The sequence below is a fragment of the Salvelinus sp. IW2-2015 genome, linkage group LG33 (assembly GCF_002910315.2).
Source record: "Salvelinus sp. IW2-2015 linkage group LG33, ASM291031v2, whole genome shotgun sequence".
Taxonomy (NCBI): domain Eukaryota; kingdom Metazoa; phylum Chordata; class Actinopteri; order Salmoniformes; family Salmonidae; genus Salvelinus; species Salvelinus sp. IW2-2015.
Window position 1 is genome coordinate 19,074,884 of NC_036872.1, and position 20,406 is coordinate 19,095,289.

At 46.3% G+C, this 20,406-nt stretch overlaps 1 protein-coding gene and 1 long non-coding RNA gene across 2 annotated transcripts in view; one reads left to right on the forward strand and one right to left on the reverse strand.

Annotated features, from left to right (window-relative positions):
• Positions 1 to 20,406, forward strand: part of LOC139023596 (uncharacterized) — a 581,371-nt gene that overhangs the window by 59,589 nt on the left and 501,376 nt on the right. The gene's annotated exons all lie outside the window — the stretch shown is intronic.
• Positions 1 to 20,406, reverse strand: part of LOC111958148 (tetratricopeptide repeat protein 28-like) — a 247,033-nt gene that overhangs the window by 31,515 nt on the left and 195,112 nt on the right. Inside the window, 8 exon segments of the mRNA XM_023979335.3 lie at positions 3,228 to 3,337; positions 9,125 to 9,648; positions 12,060 to 12,604; positions 12,806 to 13,281; positions 13,284 to 13,415; positions 13,418 to 13,456; positions 13,459 to 13,565; positions 13,567 to 13,597. Coding sequence (XP_023835103.2) covers positions 3,228 to 3,337; positions 9,125 to 9,648; positions 12,060 to 12,604; positions 12,806 to 13,281; positions 13,284 to 13,415; positions 13,418 to 13,456; positions 13,459 to 13,565; positions 13,567 to 13,597 — 1,964 coding nt within the window.

Below are 20,406 nucleotides of genomic sequence, written 5' to 3' on the forward strand. Positions count from 1 at the left end.
TAGGACCACGCAGCCATCATACCGCTCAGGGAGGAGACGCGTTCTGTCTCCAACTTATTGTGGGAAGCTTGTGGAAGGCTACCCGAAACATTTGACCCAAGTTAAACAATTTAAAGGCAATGCTACCAAATACTAATTGAGTGTATGTAAACTTCTGACCCACTGGGAATGTGATAAAATAAATAAAAGCTGAAATAAATCATTCTCTCTACTATTCTTCTGACATTTCACATTCTTAAAATAAAGTGGAGATCCTAACTGACCTAAGACAGGGAATTTTTACTAGGATTAAATGTCAGGAATTGTGAAAAACTGAGTTTAAATGTATTTGGCTAAGGTGTATGTAAACTTACGACTTCAACTGTATTTCGCTGAACACTAGATGGTTTCATTTTATTTTTGGCAGTGAAATGAGGCTACTCAGGCGAGAAAAAAACCTCACCCAAATGTATAGTCCCGTTGGAAAATATAAATGGACTGTTTGAAAATATATATACACTACCATTCAAAGGTTTGGGGTCACTTAGAAATGTCCTTGTTTTTTAAAGAAAAGCACATTTTTGGTCCATTAAAATAACATTCAATTTATCAGAAATACAGTGTAGACATTAATGTTGTAAATGACTATTGTGGCTAGAAACGGCAGATTTTAATGGAATATCTACATAGGCGTACCGAGGCCCATTATCAGCAACCATCACTCCTGTGTTCCAATGGCACGTTGTGTTAGCTAATCCAAGTTTATCATTTTAAAAGGCTAATTGATAATTAGAAAACCCTTTTGCAATTATGTTAGCACAGGTGAAAACTGTTGTTCTGATTAAAGAAGCAATAAAACTGGCCTTCTTTAGACTAGTTGAGTATCTGGAGCATCAGCACTTGTGGGTTCAATTACAGGCTTAAAATGGCCAAAAACAAAGACTTTTCTTCTGAAACTCGTCAGTCTATTCTTGTTCTGAGAAATGAAGGCTCTTCCATACGATAAATTGGCAAGAAACTGAAGATCTCATACAACGCTATGTACTCTCCCTTCGCAGAACAGTGCAAACTGTCTCTAACCAGAATAGAAAGAGTGGGAGGCCCCGGTGCACAACTGAGCAAGAGGACAAGTACATTAGAGTGTCTAGTTTGAGAAACATACGCCTCACAAGTCCTCAACTGGCAGCTTCATTATACTACCCGCAAAACACCAACAGTGTCTCAACATCAACAGTGAAGAGGCGACTCCGGGACGCTGGCCTTCTAGGCAGAGTTGCAAAGAAAAAGCCATATCAGAGACTGGCCAATAAAAATAATAGATTAAGATGGGCAAAAGAACACAGACACTGGACAGAGGAACTCTGCCTAGAAGGCCATTTCCTATCGGTAGGGGCTGTCGTCAAGGCTGTCCTTTATCTCCTGCTCTGTTCTCGTTAGTCATAGAACCCCTGGCTGAGGCAAAAAAAAAAAAGTAAAAGTAAATAATACAAATTCCTTATATTAAGCAAACCAGACGGCACCATTTTATTTTTTTACATTTGTTTAAATGACAGATAACCAGGGACAGACTACAACACACAGACATAATTTACAAATTAAGCATTTGTGTTTAGTGAGTCCACCGGATCAGAGGCAGTAGGGATGACCAAGGATGTTCTCTTGATGAGTGTGTGAATTGGACCCTTTTCTGCTCTGCTAACCATTCACTATGTAACGAGTACATTTGGGTGTCAGGGAAAATGTATGGAGTAAAAAGTGCATTAAGTAAAAGTAAGAGTTGTCAAAAATAGAAATAGTAAAGTAGTGTACAGATACCCCCAAAAACTACTTAAGTAGTACTTTAAAGTATTTTTACTTAAGTACTTCACACCACTGCCCATTTATGAACCAATATAACTGATGATTAACATGACTTTTATCTGACATTTTCACACCATGACAGTTGCACATGTGCGATGCCTGAAATGACTCTCACCATGTCTTTCCCCTTGGGCTACGTTCACCCTCACTGATAGAAGTTATGAGCTGTAAAACATCAAACCCATTACATTCCATCTATTAATCCCATATCCTCTCCAGCAGTGACAAAATGACACCATGTATTCTCACAAATCTGATGGAAGTGTCGTCAGGTAAAATCTCTCCGCCACAGAGAACAAGGCGTAACAGAGTGAGGGTATTGAAAAACATTTGGGTTTAAATGTGCATATAGAGGAACATGGGTTCAAGTCATCTCATTCCAACAGTACGGATGATGTATGAATGTCAAGTGCAGTAATATTGCATAGTGGGACATAGTGCGCTATGTAAATCAGCCCTGAAGTGGGTCAGGGTATTTACCAAGGTCATATAGCTATACCACCAGCAGTACCACCCTCCCTGCTTCCTCATGAATAATCATCTCATCTATACTCTGTGGACAACTACGTCCTTTCCTTTTTCCACCAACAACACACCCTACAATGACTGGAGGAAATATCCCAAACATTACTGAATTGCCTGGGAATGAACTGGGGTGTGACAAAATACTGTTGCTTTGGCTAACATCTGTTTGACAGGTTAAGCCTGAGGGGTATGGGGATAAGGTCCTTGTAATAGATGTTGACAGAGAGGAAAGAGAGAAGATAGAGTTTACAGATTCAGGAACTGGATAAACTGAACAGAATTGAGTTGTGTTCAAGCAGAATTGTCTCCTTTGTATCTCTCTCAATTCAATTCAAATAGGATTTTATTGGCATGGGAAACATGTGTTTTCATTGCCAAAGCAAGTGAAATAAACAAACAAAAGTGAGGACACAGTAAATATTGCACTCAAAAAGTTTTTTAAAAAGAAAGACTTTTCAAGTGTTATATTATAATCAGCTATGTACAGTGTTTTAGCAATGTGCAAATACTAGTAGGAATAGTAGGGGATCTAAATAAACAGATACATATTTGTGGTATGTACAATGTTGTTTCTCTCTCTTTCTCAGAATGACAAACGAGAACAACATGAATAACTGATGACAACACAACTAAAATGGTGGGATGATAACAATCTCTTTAAATTTTAGACAATCACTTAAACAACCTTCCTTTCGCTCCCTCCACCAGGCCATCTTCTTCCCTCATCGCTCCATCATTTTCACTTTCCTTCTCCTCCCTTTCTATACATGATCTCTCTCTACACATACAGATGTGAGTGTGTAAGTGTAACCCTGTGTAGTGTGTATGTTGTGTGTGAGGAGAGGTTCATGTCAGATGTGTACCTGGTGCTGGGCCTCCTCCAGGTTCCCACTGGCCCACAGAGACAGCCCCAGACGATGGCGGATCTTAGCCTCGTCCTCACGCCGAGCCAGCTGCTCTGCCAGTCGTAGGCCTGGAGAGGGAGGGAGGAAAGAAAGAGAGAGCAAGAGAAATAAAGAGATAGAGAGATAGGGATTATAAATAATTTAGAGCTATGGTCAGGCACTCAGGTATCTTTCAGGGTAACAGATGTAAGCATAGCGTGGTACTGATATTCTGACAGTGAACTGGCTTGAATATTTGGCCTCAGTTGTAAAAATACAACTCAGTCTGGGGCTCTCACACACACACACGGTGTGGACCGAACAATTGATTCCCATTCAAAATCCTATTTTCCTAACCCCCAACCCTAACCCTTAAACTTAACCCCAAACCTAACCATAACCCATAACCCCAATTGTAACCCTAAACCTAACCCCTAAGCCTAAAATAGCCTTTTTCCTTGTGGCAAAATGGACTTCTGGTCCCTACAAGGATAGTAAAACCAAAAATTAGCACACACACACACACACACACACACACACACACACACACACACACACACACACACACACACACACACACACACACACACACACACACACACACACACAAAGAGGCTGTTAGGGCACTAATCTGGGTACCTAGTAATCAATGGTAAGGATTGAGTGGCTGAGCAAACACAAACACACACTTAATGCTTCTGTATAAAGGATGTGCAGGACTAACCAAACATAAGAGGTTTAATAGAGTGTAGAGACAACACTGCCGTACTCTGTCTTCGATTACACACTCATACATTAGAGCAAAGAACCAACACATATCATCCACTTAACCACACACACACTGGAGATACAAAACACAGAGGATAGATACATCCTGTCTTGAAACTCTTTGTGTAGCTCATCACACTGGTCCATAAACTTCCTTTGAGATTCAGCAGAAACACAGGGATATTTTTCCTGTGTTCATTTAGCGTGGCTTTGTCAGATCAGCTGGTGAGAATGCTGTTTGTTTTCCTGTTTCAATCCCTCAAGCGGTGATGCGTATGTCGCATTGTTGCATCTGTACTCAGCCTGCCTGCCGACTTCTTGGTTTCACCCAATTACTGTGATGAAACAGACAGTCCACGGAGGGAAATTATGAAAAAGGACAAAACACTTGGCCACATGTCACATTTGAGGTGCTAACAGCACAGCACGCAAGCTGTGCTTTGAATTGGGCTGCTGACCATGCAAGGCTGTGGATACTAGGTTTATATTAGGTAGAATGATATAGTGTATCCTTTCTATTCTTCTGTGACCAGTGGGAAACACGTTTTGGGGGAGGGGGGGAATGGGCCATTATACACTATATATACAAAAGTATGTGGACACCCCTTCAAATGAGTGAATTCGGCTATTTCAGGCACACCCGTTKSYGACAGGTGTATAAAATCGAGCACACAGTCATGCAATCTCCATAGACAAACATTGGCAGTAGAATGACCTTACTGAAGAGTTCAGTGGCTTTCAACGTGGCACCGTCAAATTTCTGCCCTGCTAGAGCTGCCCCGCCCAACTGCAAGTGGTGTTATTGTGAAGTAGAAACGTCTATGAGCAACAACAGGTCAGCAGCGAAGTGGTAGGCCACACAAGCTCACAGAACGGGATCGTCTGTCCTCGAATGCAACACCCACTACTGAGTTCCAAACTGCCTCTGGAAGCAACATCAGCACAAGAACTGTTCGTCGGGAGTTTCATGAAATGGGTTCCCATGGCCGAGCAGCCACACACAAGCCTAAGATCACCATGCGCAATGCCATGCGTCGGCTAGAGTGGTGTAAAGCTCACCGCAATTGGTCTCTGGAGCAGTGGAAACGCGCTCTCTGGAGTGATGAATCACGCTTCACCATCTGGCAGTCCGACGGACAAATCTGGGTTTGGCGGATGCCAGGACAATGCTACCTGCCCCAATGCATAGTGCCAACTGTAAAGTTTGGTGGAGGAGGAATAATGGTCTGGGGCTGTTTTTCATGGTTCGAGCTAGGCCCTTTAGTTCCAGAGAAGGGAAATCTTAACACTACAGCATACAATGACATTCTAGACGATTCTGCTCTTCCAACTTTGTTACAACAGTTTGGGGAAGATCCTGTTTCAGCATGACAATGCCCTTGTGCACAAAGTGATGTCCAAACAGAAATGGTTTGTCGAGATCGGTGTGGAAGAACTTGACTGGCCTGCACAGAGCTCTGACATCAACCCCATCGAACATATTTGGGATKAATTGGAACAGCGACTGTGAGCCAGGCCTAATCGCCCAACGTCAGTGCCTGACGTCACTAATGCTCTTGTGGCTGAATGGAAGCAAGTCCCCGCAGCAATGTTTCGACATCTAGTGGAAATCCTTCCCAGAAGAGTGGAGGCTGTTATAGCAGCAAAGKGGGGACCAACTCCATATTAATGCCCATGATTTTGGAATGAGATGTTCGATGAGCAGGTGTCCATATACTTTTGGTCATGTAATGTATCAAGTGGCCCTCGTCTCACTCTCTCTGCGTTTCCAGACATTCCTGAGAGCGTGACCAGGAAGGAACACCCAACCTCGTATTCCACCAGGCCCCCATGGTTGGGGTCAATACCATTTACATTCCAGTCAATTCAGTAAGTAAACAAACATTCCGATTCCAATTCCAATTCTTCTCAATGAGGAAAATGTTAATTGAAGTTTGGTTCACTTTTTGAATTGACTGGAATTGAAATGGAGTTGACCCCCACCCTGCCAGGCCCAGCAGCACAGCACATATCTCCCCCCCAGACATCTGCACTGCTCTGTGAGTACACCTTCAGAGAGGCGGGCTCCTTTGAAGCCTGCAACACTTCCCCTCTCTCCTTAAGGGCTCAGACAYACCAACAGTGTTTGCTGGCCGAGAGTACTTAGCACCTCTGAACGTAATTTGCAAACCAAGAATTGTAGAATTGTGTGAAAAATGTTGGCAGTCAGATGTCTACAGCAGGTGGTCCCTAAAACACAGCGCGCTGAATGATCAACAGACGAACGTGAGATCCACAATCGGTGCGATGTGTGTGAGCATTAACATCCCTCCATAACCCCATCTCCCTCTCTGCCCTCTTTCTCCCTCCTCCAGCTTTCTTCCTTTCTTTCAGAATCTCTCTCTTTCTCCCTCTCTGTGTGTGACTGGCCTCCTCTAGTCTCAGTAACCCATTTCATCTTGACAGCTGTGGCAGCACTAGCAGGGACAACTCAGGTCTCATTAGTGTCGGGAGCTTGAGAGAGAAAACGGATMGAAATCACCCTCACCCTTCACTTCTCTAACTCCATCTCTCTGAGTCACACTCACTCACACTCTCTCTCTCTCTGATTTGTTATATGACGAGGACTTATGATGATGCTTTAAAAGCAATTGAAAAACCTGCATGTTTTGCATACCGCGCCAACAGATCCATTGATGACACGATAGCTACTGCACTGCAAACTGCTCTATCCCACCTGGACAAGAGGATTACCTATGTGAGAATACTGTTCATTGACTACAACTCGGTTTTCAACACCATAGTGCCCTCCAAGCTCTTCAATAAGCTCAGTGCCCTGGGACTAAACCCCTCCCTGTGCAACTGGGTCCTAGATTTCCTGACGGGTCGCCCCCAGGTGGTGAGGGTAGGCAACAACATCTCCCTCACGCTGATCCTTAACACAGTGGCCCCCCAGGGGTGTGTGCTCAGCCCCTTCCTATACCCCCTGTTCACCCACGACTACAACTCTAACATCAAGTTTGCTGACGACACAACAGTGGTATGCCTTATCACCAACAATGTCGAGACAGCCTACAGGTAAGAGGTTAGTACCCTGGCAGAGTGGTGCAGAGAGATCCCACCCCTCTCCACATCGAATCCACATCGACGCGGCCGCAGTGGAGAGGGTCAAAAGCTTYACCAAGGACCTGAAATGGTCCCACCACATCGACACCGCTGTGAAAAAGGTGCAACAGCGCCTCTTCAACCTCAGGAGTCTAAAGAAATTCTAAACACTATTATTGCACAAAGAGTCCATGCAACTTATTATGTGAATTGTTAAGCACATTTCTACTCCTGAACTTATTTAGGCTTGCCATAACAAAGGGGTTGAATAGTTATTGACTCAAGACATTTCAGCTTTCCATTTTTATCCATAAAAAATGTAAAAACTGTTACACTTTGACATTATGAGGTATTGTGTGTAGGCCAGTGATAAAATATATCTCAATTTAATACATTTTAAATTCAGGCTGTAAGACTCTCTTTTCACATGCTTCCCTCTCTTTATGTTCTCTCCCCTAACTTCTGTCACTCTCGTGCCATCACTGTCAGTGTGACTGTCACTATGTGTGCATTTGGTGTGCCCTGCAGGCACAGTCACATAGTGGTGGCTGAATGAGGAAGTGATGGTGGCTCTGTGACTGGCTACACTATGAAGAGCAACTAGAGACCACTTTAATGGCTGCCTGACAGCTGGTGWAGAGATTCACTACAGCTCCGGGGGCCCATGCACCCTTTGACTTTACACACACACATGCTTGCAGCAGGGCGATACACACTCCTGTATAAATACACACACACACACAAGGCATTGTGACTGTAAAGAGAATAAAGCCTCACAAAGTGTTACCTAATTATAAATTATATGATGAAAATACTGCAGGCATTAAATCTGATGTGTCTCTCCCCCTGCTGCTGTGAGGCATGTACACACACACACACACACACACACACACCACACACACACACACACACACACACCACACACACACACACACACAACACACACACACACACACACACACACACACACACACACACACACACACACGTTGCTGAAGTCACATGCTGTCACTATAGGCACTCGAGTGGAGCTCCTTTCCTAGGCCTCCTCCAATTAATCTTTTTCAGGATACAAAAACAAAAAAACAAGCGTGCGGCATAAAAATAAGAAAAAAAAGGAAAACAGAAGAAAAAAAACGTACCAACTTTTTGGTCTGGGTAGGTTGGCTAGAAATAATTGGCTGTCAAGGATAGGAAAAGTAGTAGTGTGCTTTTTCATAGCTGGACCAAAGAACAATACAAGGACAGAGCAGGGGACAGTAAGAGGACAGGGAAGAGATAGAGTGGCCTGCCTCCTTTGTCTCCATTAAAACCCAACAAGCAGGGCTGGAACAAAAACTACAAGCACTGGTGGCTTGGAGGAGAGGAGATGATCATTCTCCCTGTATGCAAACAGGCTTTGGGGAGTAATGTCCTGGGTGTGCCTCTGCAACAGCTGCTAATGGCACTGATGGCCACGCCCCCTTACAGCTCTCTCGGAGTCCTGCAAGCTGTTTCTTGTCACGTCCTACCTATGACAATTAATCCCTACACTGTTATTGACATAATGAATTTTAGAGAGCCAAGGCTGCAGCTTTTAATTTCGCCATCATCTGTAGAGGACAATGAAGCGTGAGAAGCAGGAGTCTACCAGCCACAGTGTGTGAAAAGATCCTTTGGCAGCTCATTTGAAAGTGGATATAGGTGTGAAGAATGGCAGTCTGTAAACATGCTAAATGCCTCGGCATGCAACACGGGGATGAGCTCACACACACACACACACACACACACACACACACACACACACGCTAATAAAAAACAGACGAATACACACAGAAAAAATGTAGCATCACAAAATATAAGCTTTTAAAAAAAAATGCTGCTCTTGGTAGAATTATACTTGGCTCTACTTCAAGATAATTCATGCCTGTCAGATATATATTCAATCTCCGTTGGAAGCTGTCACAACACCATTCATGTCACTAAAGTCTACATATCTATATGAGTATCCCCCCTTCCTCCTATTCCCCAACCCCGCTGCTCACCTTCCTGCAGGTACATGACAGCCTGTGAGTAGTTCTGCAGTGCGTGGTGTGTCCTCCCCAGACTGCTGTAGGCCAGGGTCTTGGCCGCCAGGTCGTTGGTCTGAGCTGCAACACTCAGATGCTGCTCCTGGAACACCACTGCACGCTCATAGTTGCCTAGCGACTCGTAGGTGAGGCCCAGGTTGCCATAGGCACGGCCCTGTCGGGCGGGCCTGCCCGTCTCCTCTGCGATCTCCAGGTCACTCTGGTGGCAGCGCAGGGCCGTCTCGTATTCCCCCATGGACTGGTAGACCACGCCCAGGCCACAGCTGGCGTCGCCCTCTAGTGATCGGTCCTGGGTGTCGCGGGCGATGCCTAGCTGGCGCTCCAGACAGGATATGGCCTGTTCATAGTTCCCCAACTGGCTGTGGAGCGCCCCCAGCTCCCCGTAGGCCTGGGCCTTCCCTCCACACTCCCCCAACTCATGGGCCACCACCAGACGCTTCTCAAAACACACCAGGGACTGCTGCAGGTTACCCATCGCCCTGCAGGGGGAGACACAGAGAGTCAGGGCTTGACGAGGGAAAGTCAAACAGTAGGGAAGGACGGAGATATGCAGGGTCAACTAGGCAGGATATATTATATGCCTACTAGAACGGCCTGTAATCGCCATCTGCTCCTGAATATGAACAAACAGACTCGTGCCACAGAGACTGTGTCCTCCAAGTGCACTCCTCTCACAGTAACCCTGTTCCTCTCTCTGCTTATCTCCTATCAGGGGGATAGTAGAACAGCTATAATCTAATCTGCACATATGACCACACTGTGCTATTACGGAAGAATGAGAAACACACATCACATTTGCCATTTGCCAAGCTCGGCATCGTTTCAGGGAGAATGAATATTCAGATACCCAACAAAAAGCACGGCAGATGACTCTCTGAGGACTGTGTGTGTGTGTGTGTGTGTGTGTGTGTGTGTGTGTGTGTGTGTGTGTGTAGGGGAAGAGACAAGGGGCTGCAGGGGAATGAGGCAGGGCTGATGGGTTAATGATGCAATGGGTTGGGGGTTGCTAGATAATATAATTCACCCTCCACTTGGCCTAGATTAGAGGGATGTCACATGGACGATACAGGTCCTGTCTCTTTCTGTGAATAGGCCTACACATCGACTAAGACCTGCATTCATACCCAGGTTTTGTTCTCTTGAACACTCCGCACAGAAACCCTGCAAATAGACAATTTTCACATTCACAGGCGGAGCAATAACTGCCGGATGTCGCTTGAAAAGGACCATTAAAAGAATAAAAAGGCTTTAGCTTAATTAATGTTCTCTTTTAAAGAGAGCTGGTTCACTAAAGGCTCTGGGACAGAGAGAGAGGGAGAGAGGGAGAGAGAGAGACAGAGAAGAGAGCGAGCCAGAGAGAGAGAGAGAGCGAGCCAGAGAGACAGAGAGACAGAGAGACAGACCGAGAGAGAGAGAGAGAGACGAGAGAGAGAGAGAGAGAGAGAGAGAGAGAGAGAGAGAGAGAGAGAGAGAGAGAGAGAGATAGATAGATAGATACAGAGAGATACAGAGAGACAGAGACAGGAGAGAGAGAGAGAGAGGAAGTGAGGAAGGTGGTCTGATGTATATTCTTCACCTCTCAGCTCATGCATGGCTAATGCAGGGTTCTGTCTGATTGTTATGGTGGCATGTTGATGATGCACAATAAGGGGAAAAATCATCTCTGAAATTAGGATTCCATTGCTGCTGCCGTGTTTTGTTTCACACCGTATTCTCACAGGATGTTATCAGCTCTCAGACACACACAGGGGAGACAGAAAGAGAAGAAAAGAGACAGAATGTAAAAGGTTGTCTTGAATTAACTGCAGTTCCCCCGGTTTCAGACGTCTGTCAGCCAAAGCCTCTTTGCATACAGATCAGCTGGGGGCCAGTAGGCTCAGTGCTGAAGCAGCTAGCACCAGCCTCACTGAGCCTCCCGATCCACAACACCGACCGTCAAGGTGTCTCTAAACTAGGGTGGTCCTGGAAATGCAAGCGCCAACACAAGCAGGAAAACAGCAGCAGACACAAAAAGAAAAAAGATTATGCAAAGCAGGATTCATATGATTATTAGTAATACCCAGTCAAAGCAAATGATCTGTCACAGCAACAACCAGAGGAAATTGATATCGGCAACTTATTCAAAGGCAGAATGGCTTTCTGCTCGCAACGGTAGCTTAGGAGTGTATTTGAAATATGACGCCTTGCTTTTAAATGTTATTCAAACGAGAAAAATACTAATTAAAGTTCTATATATACTTCCATCAGCAGTACTCTTCTTCTATGATTAGGATATTAGCTGTTCACAACAGGCAGTAAGAGATGTCATGGTTTTAGTGCTTTCATCCAACCACAGATTTTCACTCCAGAGCTAAAGCAGGGTTTTTGTGCTGCAGAGACACCATGTATACCCAAGACAATCCTTTAGTGACACTTTAGTCCAATCACTACTTCAAGAGGTCATTTGGACAGATGGCACAGCTTACCTAGAACACTATCTAAGTAACTCATTCAGTTAAAACCAGGAGTCACTACAGGGGTACTCAACTACTATTTGAGAAGGTTCGGTCACACAAATGTCCTGGGTGGCAAAGGGCAGGATGGATATTTTCTTTATTGGCGTAGTAACAAACCTCCACGGATGCAACTCCAAACTGTCCACACCTCTCTTGTTGGCAGAAAGAAAATGTAGCCGTTTTTAAGCTTATTCCTGCAATTCTACACATTTTGCCATGTTTTATGTGTGTTCATTTGATACCTGAGTGACAAAACAAAATCAATGAGGCCCCCATGGGCACATAATCTAAATAAGCATAACTGACCTACTTAGTGACCTGATAGGAAGCTATAACCAGTCATGTTACAGGTTTCTAAGGATGGCTAGTAAGGGCTACTGAGAGATGTCACTGACCTGTGTCCATTCCCCAGGCCTCGGTAGGCCTTCTCCTGGTCCTGCATCCGGTTAAGGCTCTGGGCCACAGACAGGTACTGGTCATAGTATTTAATGGCCTCTTCAAAGTCCCCTAGGGCCTCGTAACAGTCTCCCAGGTTACCATAGGCCCTACCCCGGTCCAGCACGGCCTCGTTGCCACTCAGCTGCTGCAGGGTGGCCAACTGCTGCTCMAGGTAGCCTATAGCCTCCTCCATCACCCCTACGTTCATCTTGGTGATGCCCATGTTGCCGTAGACCTGGGCCTCTACCCCCGGGTCCTTCAGTCTGCGGCCCAGCTCTAGCTGCTCCTCGTAGCTCTTGAAGGCCATGGCATACTTCCCCAGAGCCATGTAGACGGCTGCCAGGTGGCCGTGGGCTTTACACTCCCCAGGCACATCGCCCAGCTCCTGGTACACCTCCAGCTCCTGGGTGTGGTAGCCCAGCGCCTTGTCGTACTTCTGCACCAGTCTGTATGTGGCACCCAGGGCCGCGTAGGCACACGCCTCCATCCTGCGCTCCTTCACCTGAAACAAAGCACAGATAGGATTTCAGTGCATCAGCAAATATTCAACATCAACAGCCTTACATAAACAGCACTGCCTTGCGAAATCAATGGAGTGCTGGACTTACAGTATATAAAGTTAATCTCTCTTACTGTATGCAGACAAAGTGGAGACCTTTCCTGTGACTATGACAGATTAAAAACAGGAGCCAGAAAATCTCACCTGGTGAGCCAGGGCCAGCTGCTGCTCATAGAATTGGATAGCTCCAGTCACGTCCTTCTTGCAGACAAAGATGTCCCCTAGGTTGCCCAGGGCTCTGAAGCGGGCCTGTGCATTATTAAGAGACTGGGCTAGAGAGAGCAGGTACTTCTGACACTCCTCTGCCTTGGTGAAGTTACCCAGAGCTTTGAAGGCCAGTCCAAGGTTACAGTAGGCCTTGGCCTGGCTCAGCTTGTCATGCAGGTCCTTAGCCAGAGCCAGGTCCTGCTCATAGTACTTGACAGCGTCCTGGTAGCTTCCCAGGCAGTAGTGGGCGTAGCCCARGTTGTGGCAGACTTTCCCCTCACTCTCCATGTCCTGGAGGTCAGGGGACAAGCGGAGGTACTGCTCGTAGTAGGGCACGGCTTGGGGGAACTCTCCCCGGGAGCAGTGGAAGTTCCCCAAATTGCCGAGGGCGCGGGCCTCGCTCTGGACGTCTCCAGCTCACGGGCGATATTGAGGTGGTTCTGGTAGTGCTGCAGGGCGCGGTCGTGGGCCCCCAGGGCCTGGTAGGCCACGGCCAGGTTACCATGGGTGGAGGCCTGTGAGGCCCGGTCATTGACCTCCATGGAGATTGTAGCTCCTGGCGGTGGTAGCGTACGGCCTGGTCAAAGGCCCCAGCGCGTTGTAGGCATTGCCCATGTTACCGTAGGCCCGGCCCTGGGCAGCATAGTCACTGAGCTCCTGGGTGATGGAGAGGTGGGTTTTGTGGAGTTTCAGTGAGCTCATAGTCTCCTTTCATCTGGTGGATAATGCCTGTGGATTATGGAAAGGAGAGGAGGAGGGAAGTGGACAAGATTATCATCCCATTCACAGGAAATAGGAAGTTTACTTTGAGTGCCTCATCAGACAGCCACACTATGTAGAAAGCAAGTAATTCGAGTAGTTAAAATATGCTCTCTGCTGAGCCAGCTCACACAGCAAACATTCCATAAAAATATGATCATTAAATGGAGCACATTCACACAGCTTTATAATACATCAAAACGGAATCATTAGATTTTTTAAACTGTCTTCATGATTGTGTCTTGGAAGAAATAAGCAAAACCAACAACTTTTCCACTGGGACTGAAACAACAGAGGGAGAAAGAGAGAGAGAAAGAGAGCGGGCAGAGCCGATCGAAAGCTGACAACAACTTCTAAAAAATGAGATGAATGTAGAGAACCAATCAATAACTTAGGACTCCGTGCATTGAGCATTTTATCTGTTAGAAAATATCATCCTCCTGAAAACAAAAGCTTTGCCCTGCAGCCAGCATGCACGTCCACACACAGCAGTGTCAATCTATCTATCTACCTTCCTTTCTCTGAGACACACACTGGGCTTTGAGTCCCTCTGTCTGTTGTCACCCAGCTTTCCATAAAACTCATAATTAAACTAATATCAGAGCGCTGTGGCTCCCTGGAGCGGGGGAACAGAGGAAGAGAGTAGGGGATGACCGCAGGCTGATGGACGGAGCCAGAGCTGGGGAGGACAGCCCGCCACAGGGCTAATGATCACTCACCATAGAGAGAGAGGAACATATTGGAGGGGCGTGGCGTGGTGGCGGAGCAGCCATTCATCTAACGGCCTGGCTAACTGTGTCTCTTCTGTGTCAGCATCAGTGTGGGATAATGGGCCTGGAGAGGAACCAGCCCCAACCCCGCCGCACCACTCAGAGGGCACTGGGATGGGGACGGGGCCAGCCTGGGCTGAGGTGTGTGGGAAACAGGGAGGACAGGAGAGGGGGGCATTTATGGGTTGTGGTGGGAACTTGATGGTGCCATTGGGATTAGCTACCACCATGTGTGTCACTGTTTTCTGACTTTTCCCTACCAGAACTTTCCACAGTACTGGTGCACGCAGTGGCTAAATAAACAGAGGGATACAAACTAAACAGCCAACTTAACAGACCCAAAATGATATGACTTCTGTCGCTGTAGATGTGGAGGCATGGCCATTAGAGTTGCTTGTTCAGTTAAAGGCCTTGTATTAGGCCTTTGAGATGCCTGACTAGCAGCCCTGCCATTCTGTTGGTCTCTCGTTCGTCCTTATACAGTTTCAGGATTCTCTAACGCAGCCCTTTTTTTGGGCTGCCAGATTTGGAGGAATAGAAGAGGAGTGGTTTAAATTAAGCTGTGATAAAAAGGGCTTTTTAAATACATTTGATTGATAGAAAGTTCAGGTGAAAGAAGAGGTAAATATTTGATCTTGTTTGTAAATCCAGGTATCAAGGAAAGGGGGTTACGGACACAAGGTACATTAGATGGCAGCAAAAAATAACCTTGAATAGGTTTTCTTTGATTTACATAGCCCATAGATAGTGGCGTAAATAACCCCAATCCATAGATGGGCTCACTTTTATGATGATTCACACACAGTTCCCTCACAGTTTTACAGTGGAAAGGAAACCCCTCAGATGAGGTGGATCAGTAGCGTAGTATTGTTTATCTATGTGGTTCTGTCTTCAGGTTAATGTGTCATAGTCTTACCTGGCCCAGTAATCATCAGGTCATCCTCACCTGAAGGAATTAATATGCTAAGAATTCTCCAGAAAAAAATAACAAGAGACAGGGCAATGCCTGATACAATATGGATTATTAACATACAGTATGTAGAATTGATAAACTGCTACTAACTCTATTATTATGACAAATGGTATAGGCATTATAGGCTTTTGACATTTGAGGTCAGACAGTTACAGTAGACTGACATTGGCACCTCACATATCATGGACAGAGCCCAGCCAAGCCCGGGCTCAGAGCATGTTAACATTCACGGCAGGCTGGTCGGAGGAGCAATGACAACCTTTTCCCTCTTCAAAGTCATTGCCAAGATTATGCCCTCCCTTTGGAGCTTATCCCACAGAGGGTATAATGCCTATTGATGTATCACCAGCAAACATGGCCCCAGGCCTCCCCTGAGTCCCCTGCTGGAGGCTAAAATTGGAGCTGGAGCTGGGGCTTGAAGGCTGGGGTGGGGGCTGGGGAGAAAGACTGGAGTTGGAGCAGGAAGAGATGAGGACCATGGACTAGGGCTAGTCCTAAGGCTGTGCCCGGGGCCAGACAAGGGGTCAGAAAACAATCTCTGTCTCTTCCACATTGTAAGAGGATTACAAGAACCCYTGGGTCCCTGTATGATAGTAAATAATAGCATGTTCTGCGCCTCAGGTGGCAAATGGTGTTGGTACACAAACCAGATGGAGATGACGGAGATGTTTGGACAGCTGGATAAGAAATGGGAAATGATAGATACACTGATTTCAAATGACCCCACCAAGAAGTTATTCTTAGAGAAGGGAGATTGACTTCTGTTGATCCTTGTAATGCCCATGCAATGATAAGCATTTCTCTCAGACTGCACACTAAGCTTTGTTATGTTACATATATTGGCTATAGCCCAGAGGTTATTTGAGTCTGCAGCTCCATAATTCCCATCTGCACAGTGAGCACTTGAGACAATGACTGCGAAAAAGAGGGATCAAACAACAAGGAAAATATCCCTCCACTCATACACAAAATATCCCTCCACACATACACAAGATATCCCTCACTCATACACAAAATATCCCTCCACACATACACAAAATATCCCCCACACATACACAAAATATCCCTCCACACATACACAAAATATCCCCCACACATACACAAAATATCCCTCACACATACACAAAATATCCCTCCACTCATACACAAAATATCCCTCACACACACAAAATATCCCTCCACTCATACACAAAATATCCCTCCACACGTACACAGACCTACTGTATCCAATTCACCACCACTCCGTATCTAAATACTTTAAAAGGGGGGCGATGCGTTGTCACTTTGCATTACACAGGCGCTCAGTGTGAGAGGAAGATGCTGCAGTGATGACTCTGAGGCTTGGTGTCGGGCTCTGAGTAAATCACTGTGTCATTCTGTGCTGTGTGTGGACAGAGGCTGTTGTGGTCTGCTACACTGTGGAGCATTCTGCCAGCTGCTGCCTCTCTCTCTGCTGCTCTGTCCAGCTAAGAGGATTTCCACATCAATGGAGTCTCTGCCACTGTGCCGGGTTGATACCAGGGATAGAAGGAAGATGGCCAATCACCAAGCAGTCCTCAGCCCTGGCCTAGAATCCAAATTCTAGCTCACCTTCCATTTATGTCAGTTTGTTAACACAAGGGCTTGAAGAATTAATACAAAGCAACATATTCAATTGGTATATAAAAATCAATGGTCTAGAAAATTGCAGGACTAGCAGATGCATACTTGCTTTCTAGCCCTGGACAAACACACCTCATTCAGCTCATTGAGGGCTTGATGATTAGTTGACAAGTGGAATCAGGTGTGCTTGTCTAGGGTTACAATAAAAATGTGAACTGTTGAGGGTACTGGAGGACCAGGGTTTGGGAACACTGGACATCTAGACATTTTACATGACTGGGTGTGGTGTGTGTGGAGACCTGTGGGGGGCAGTAGAGACCTGAGGGAGAGGAGGCAGGCAGGGCCCTGATTGGGGGTGGGGTGTAGTGGGGTAGGGGTCTGAGTCTGGGTCTGGACTTAGGTACCAAATCCTCACTCAGAAAACACACGTCTCTCACAGCCTGACAGACACACTGAGAGAGACAGGAAGGCGGAAGATAAAATAGAAAGGGGGATGGATAGATGGATGTGTGCTGAGTGGGAGGACTGCCAACACAAGCACACACAGACAGGCCGCTGCACCCTCCACCCCTCCGCCTGCATGCCTGCGGGCCCAGCTGGGCTGGCTYCYTCTCTGCTTTCTCCAGCTGACCCGTCATTATCCTGCAGCCCAGGCCCACTGTCACGGCTATCCCTGCTAACCCACAGCCAAACCGCTGTTACTTCTGGATCTATAATAGCTCTGGATAGTTAGGTAGCTTATGTTAATGTCCAGTGTATTGAGCAAGACACTTTGGTTTCCGTTTTGTAAAGAGATAAAATGCCATTGAGGGTTGGGCTGAGGACGAGGCGGGCTATACATTTACTAAATGCAAAGGAAAGCTTTTACGGTGCTGTTTAAGTTAATGGTGACACGGTAACTGCATTCATAAGAAATGCATACGGCACATAGCTATGCGTGGATGGTGGAAATGTGGGAGAATGTTTGAGCGGGCTTCCAGTCCAGTATTTGGCATGGTCCTCTGTCATCAGACTGGGCTGAAGGGGGCCAAGGAGAGGGGGAACTAACTRCTGCTTTTCCATGAACATGAATGTGGGCCAAGCAGCACAGATCTGCTACACTAGGAAGTCTCCAGGAGAAGAGAACGAGACTGGCATCCAATGTAATCACCTCAAACCCCCCTCCCCTCCTTCCATACACAGTATAGTATCTAGGCTTTCCATTTCTGTCCTTCCTGTCTGTGTGTCCTGGACCAGGACCATAGCAGGTCGTATTTACCTGTTGTTCACTAACAGACTACCTCCAGCACGGCCCGAGATAAATGCACCTTCTATGATTTGGTTTCCCTCGCTCCCTGTCTCCTTCCCCGTAGCATTCTTTCATTCACTCTGACTGTTCCATTAGGCTGGATAAATTCCTCTGTAAATCCAGCCGCTGCCCTCCTGCCCCTGCCTTCTCCCCTCCCGCCTTACAAAAAGACTAGGGTGTTTCCAACGACAACCAACCTGAGAGCTCTCCTTCTCTGACTGCCTCAGTCTGCTCCAGGACACTTGGCTGTGTTCCTGTAGTGAGCCATGTATCCAATCCCCTGCAAAACTCCACAGAAGATTTTCCATGTTGGGGTGAGAGAGAGTATATAAGGAAAGGCCTAAAGCCATTTCAACTCAGTTTCTCTCTCTCCCTCCCCCTGAATCTCTCCTGCCCCAGTGAGTAGTACACCCAGAACAGTGTTCTTTATACCTCTGTTTTGTTGGACTCTGCCCACTGGGCACATACATCAATTCAACGTCTATTCCACATTGGTTCAATGTAATTTGTGGAAACAACGTTGATTCAACCAGTGTGTGCCCAGGGGGTAGTGCTGTTGTTTTGTTGTGTTTCCTGTTTGATTTAGCTTTGTCTCAGCATTAAGAGGTCCTCTGGGAACCAGGGTGAAAACAAGGAAAGTGATAGCTTAATTAAAACTGTTACCTCCGGCTCTGTTAACTGATGGAGTCGCAATTTCTAATGACTTTTTTAGATGAAAAAAACGAAACAATGAGTAGTGGGTTCGAAAAAGAAAGAGAGAAGGGAGAGAGGAGAGGGAGAGAAGAGAGGGAGAGAAGAGAGGGAGAGAAGGGTAAAAACAGCTTCCAAACAAACTTATTAAAAACCTCTTTGAAGTGAATTGCAGGAGAAAATATTGCAATTTAGATTCTGTTTCATGAATAACAGAAATGTAGTGGGCTTGACTACCAACAACGACGAGACAGCTTACAGGGAGGAGTTGAGGGCACTCAGTGTGGTGTCAAGMAAAGAACCTCTCACTCAACGTCAACAAAACAAAGGAGATGACCGTGGACATCAGGAAACAGCAGAGGGAGCACCACCCTATCTACATTGAATGGACAGTAGTGGAGAAGTTGGAAAGTTTTAAGTTCTTCGGCGTACACATCACAGACAAACTGAAATGGTCCACACAGACAGGAGGCTGAAGAAATTTGGCTTGTCACCTAAAACCCTGACAAACTTTTACAGGTGCACAATTGAGAGCATCCTGTCGGGCTGTATCAACGCCTGGTACGGCAACTGCACCGCCCTCAACCGCAAGGCTCTCAAGAGGGTGGTACATTCTTCACAACGCATCACAGGGGGCAAACTACCTGCCCTCCAGGACACCTACAGCACCCGATGTCACAGGAAGGCCAAAAGGACCATCAAAGACAACATTCGAGCCACTGCCTGTTCACCCCGCTACCATCCAGAAGGCGAGGTCAGTACAGGTGCATCAAAGATAGAAGCTGTTTTTCAGTCTCTCGGTTCTATCTCAAGGCCATCAGACTGCTAAACAGCAATCACTAACTCAGAGAGGCTGCTGCCTACATAGAGACTCACTAGTCACTTTAAACAATGCCACTTAAATAATGTTTACATATCTTACATTACTAATYTCATATGTATATACTGTATCTTATACCATCTATTGCATCTTGCCAATGCCGCTCAGCCATCGCTCATCCATATATTTATATGTACATATTCTCATTCACCCCTTTATATTTGAGTGTATTAGCTAGTTGTTGGGGAAGGGGGGGCGGGGGGGTGGGGGGGGGGGGGGCTGAGTTGAAATGGCTTTAGGCCTTTCCTAGTATACTCTCTCTCACCCAACAGGAAAATCTTCTGTGGAGTTTGCAGGGTTGGATAATGGCTCACTACAGGAACACAGCCAGTGTCTGCTGGAGCAGACTGAGGCAGTCAGGGAAGGAGAGCCTCAGGTTGGTTTGTCGTTGGAAACACCTAGTTTTTTTAAAGGGGGAGGGGAGAAGGCGAGGGCAGGAGGGCAGCGGCTGGATTTACAGAGGAATTTATCCAGCCTAATGGAACAGTCAGAGTGAATGAAGAATGCTACGGGAAGGAGACAGGGAGCGAGGGAAACCAAATCATAGAAGGTGCATTTATCTCGGGCCGTGTTGAC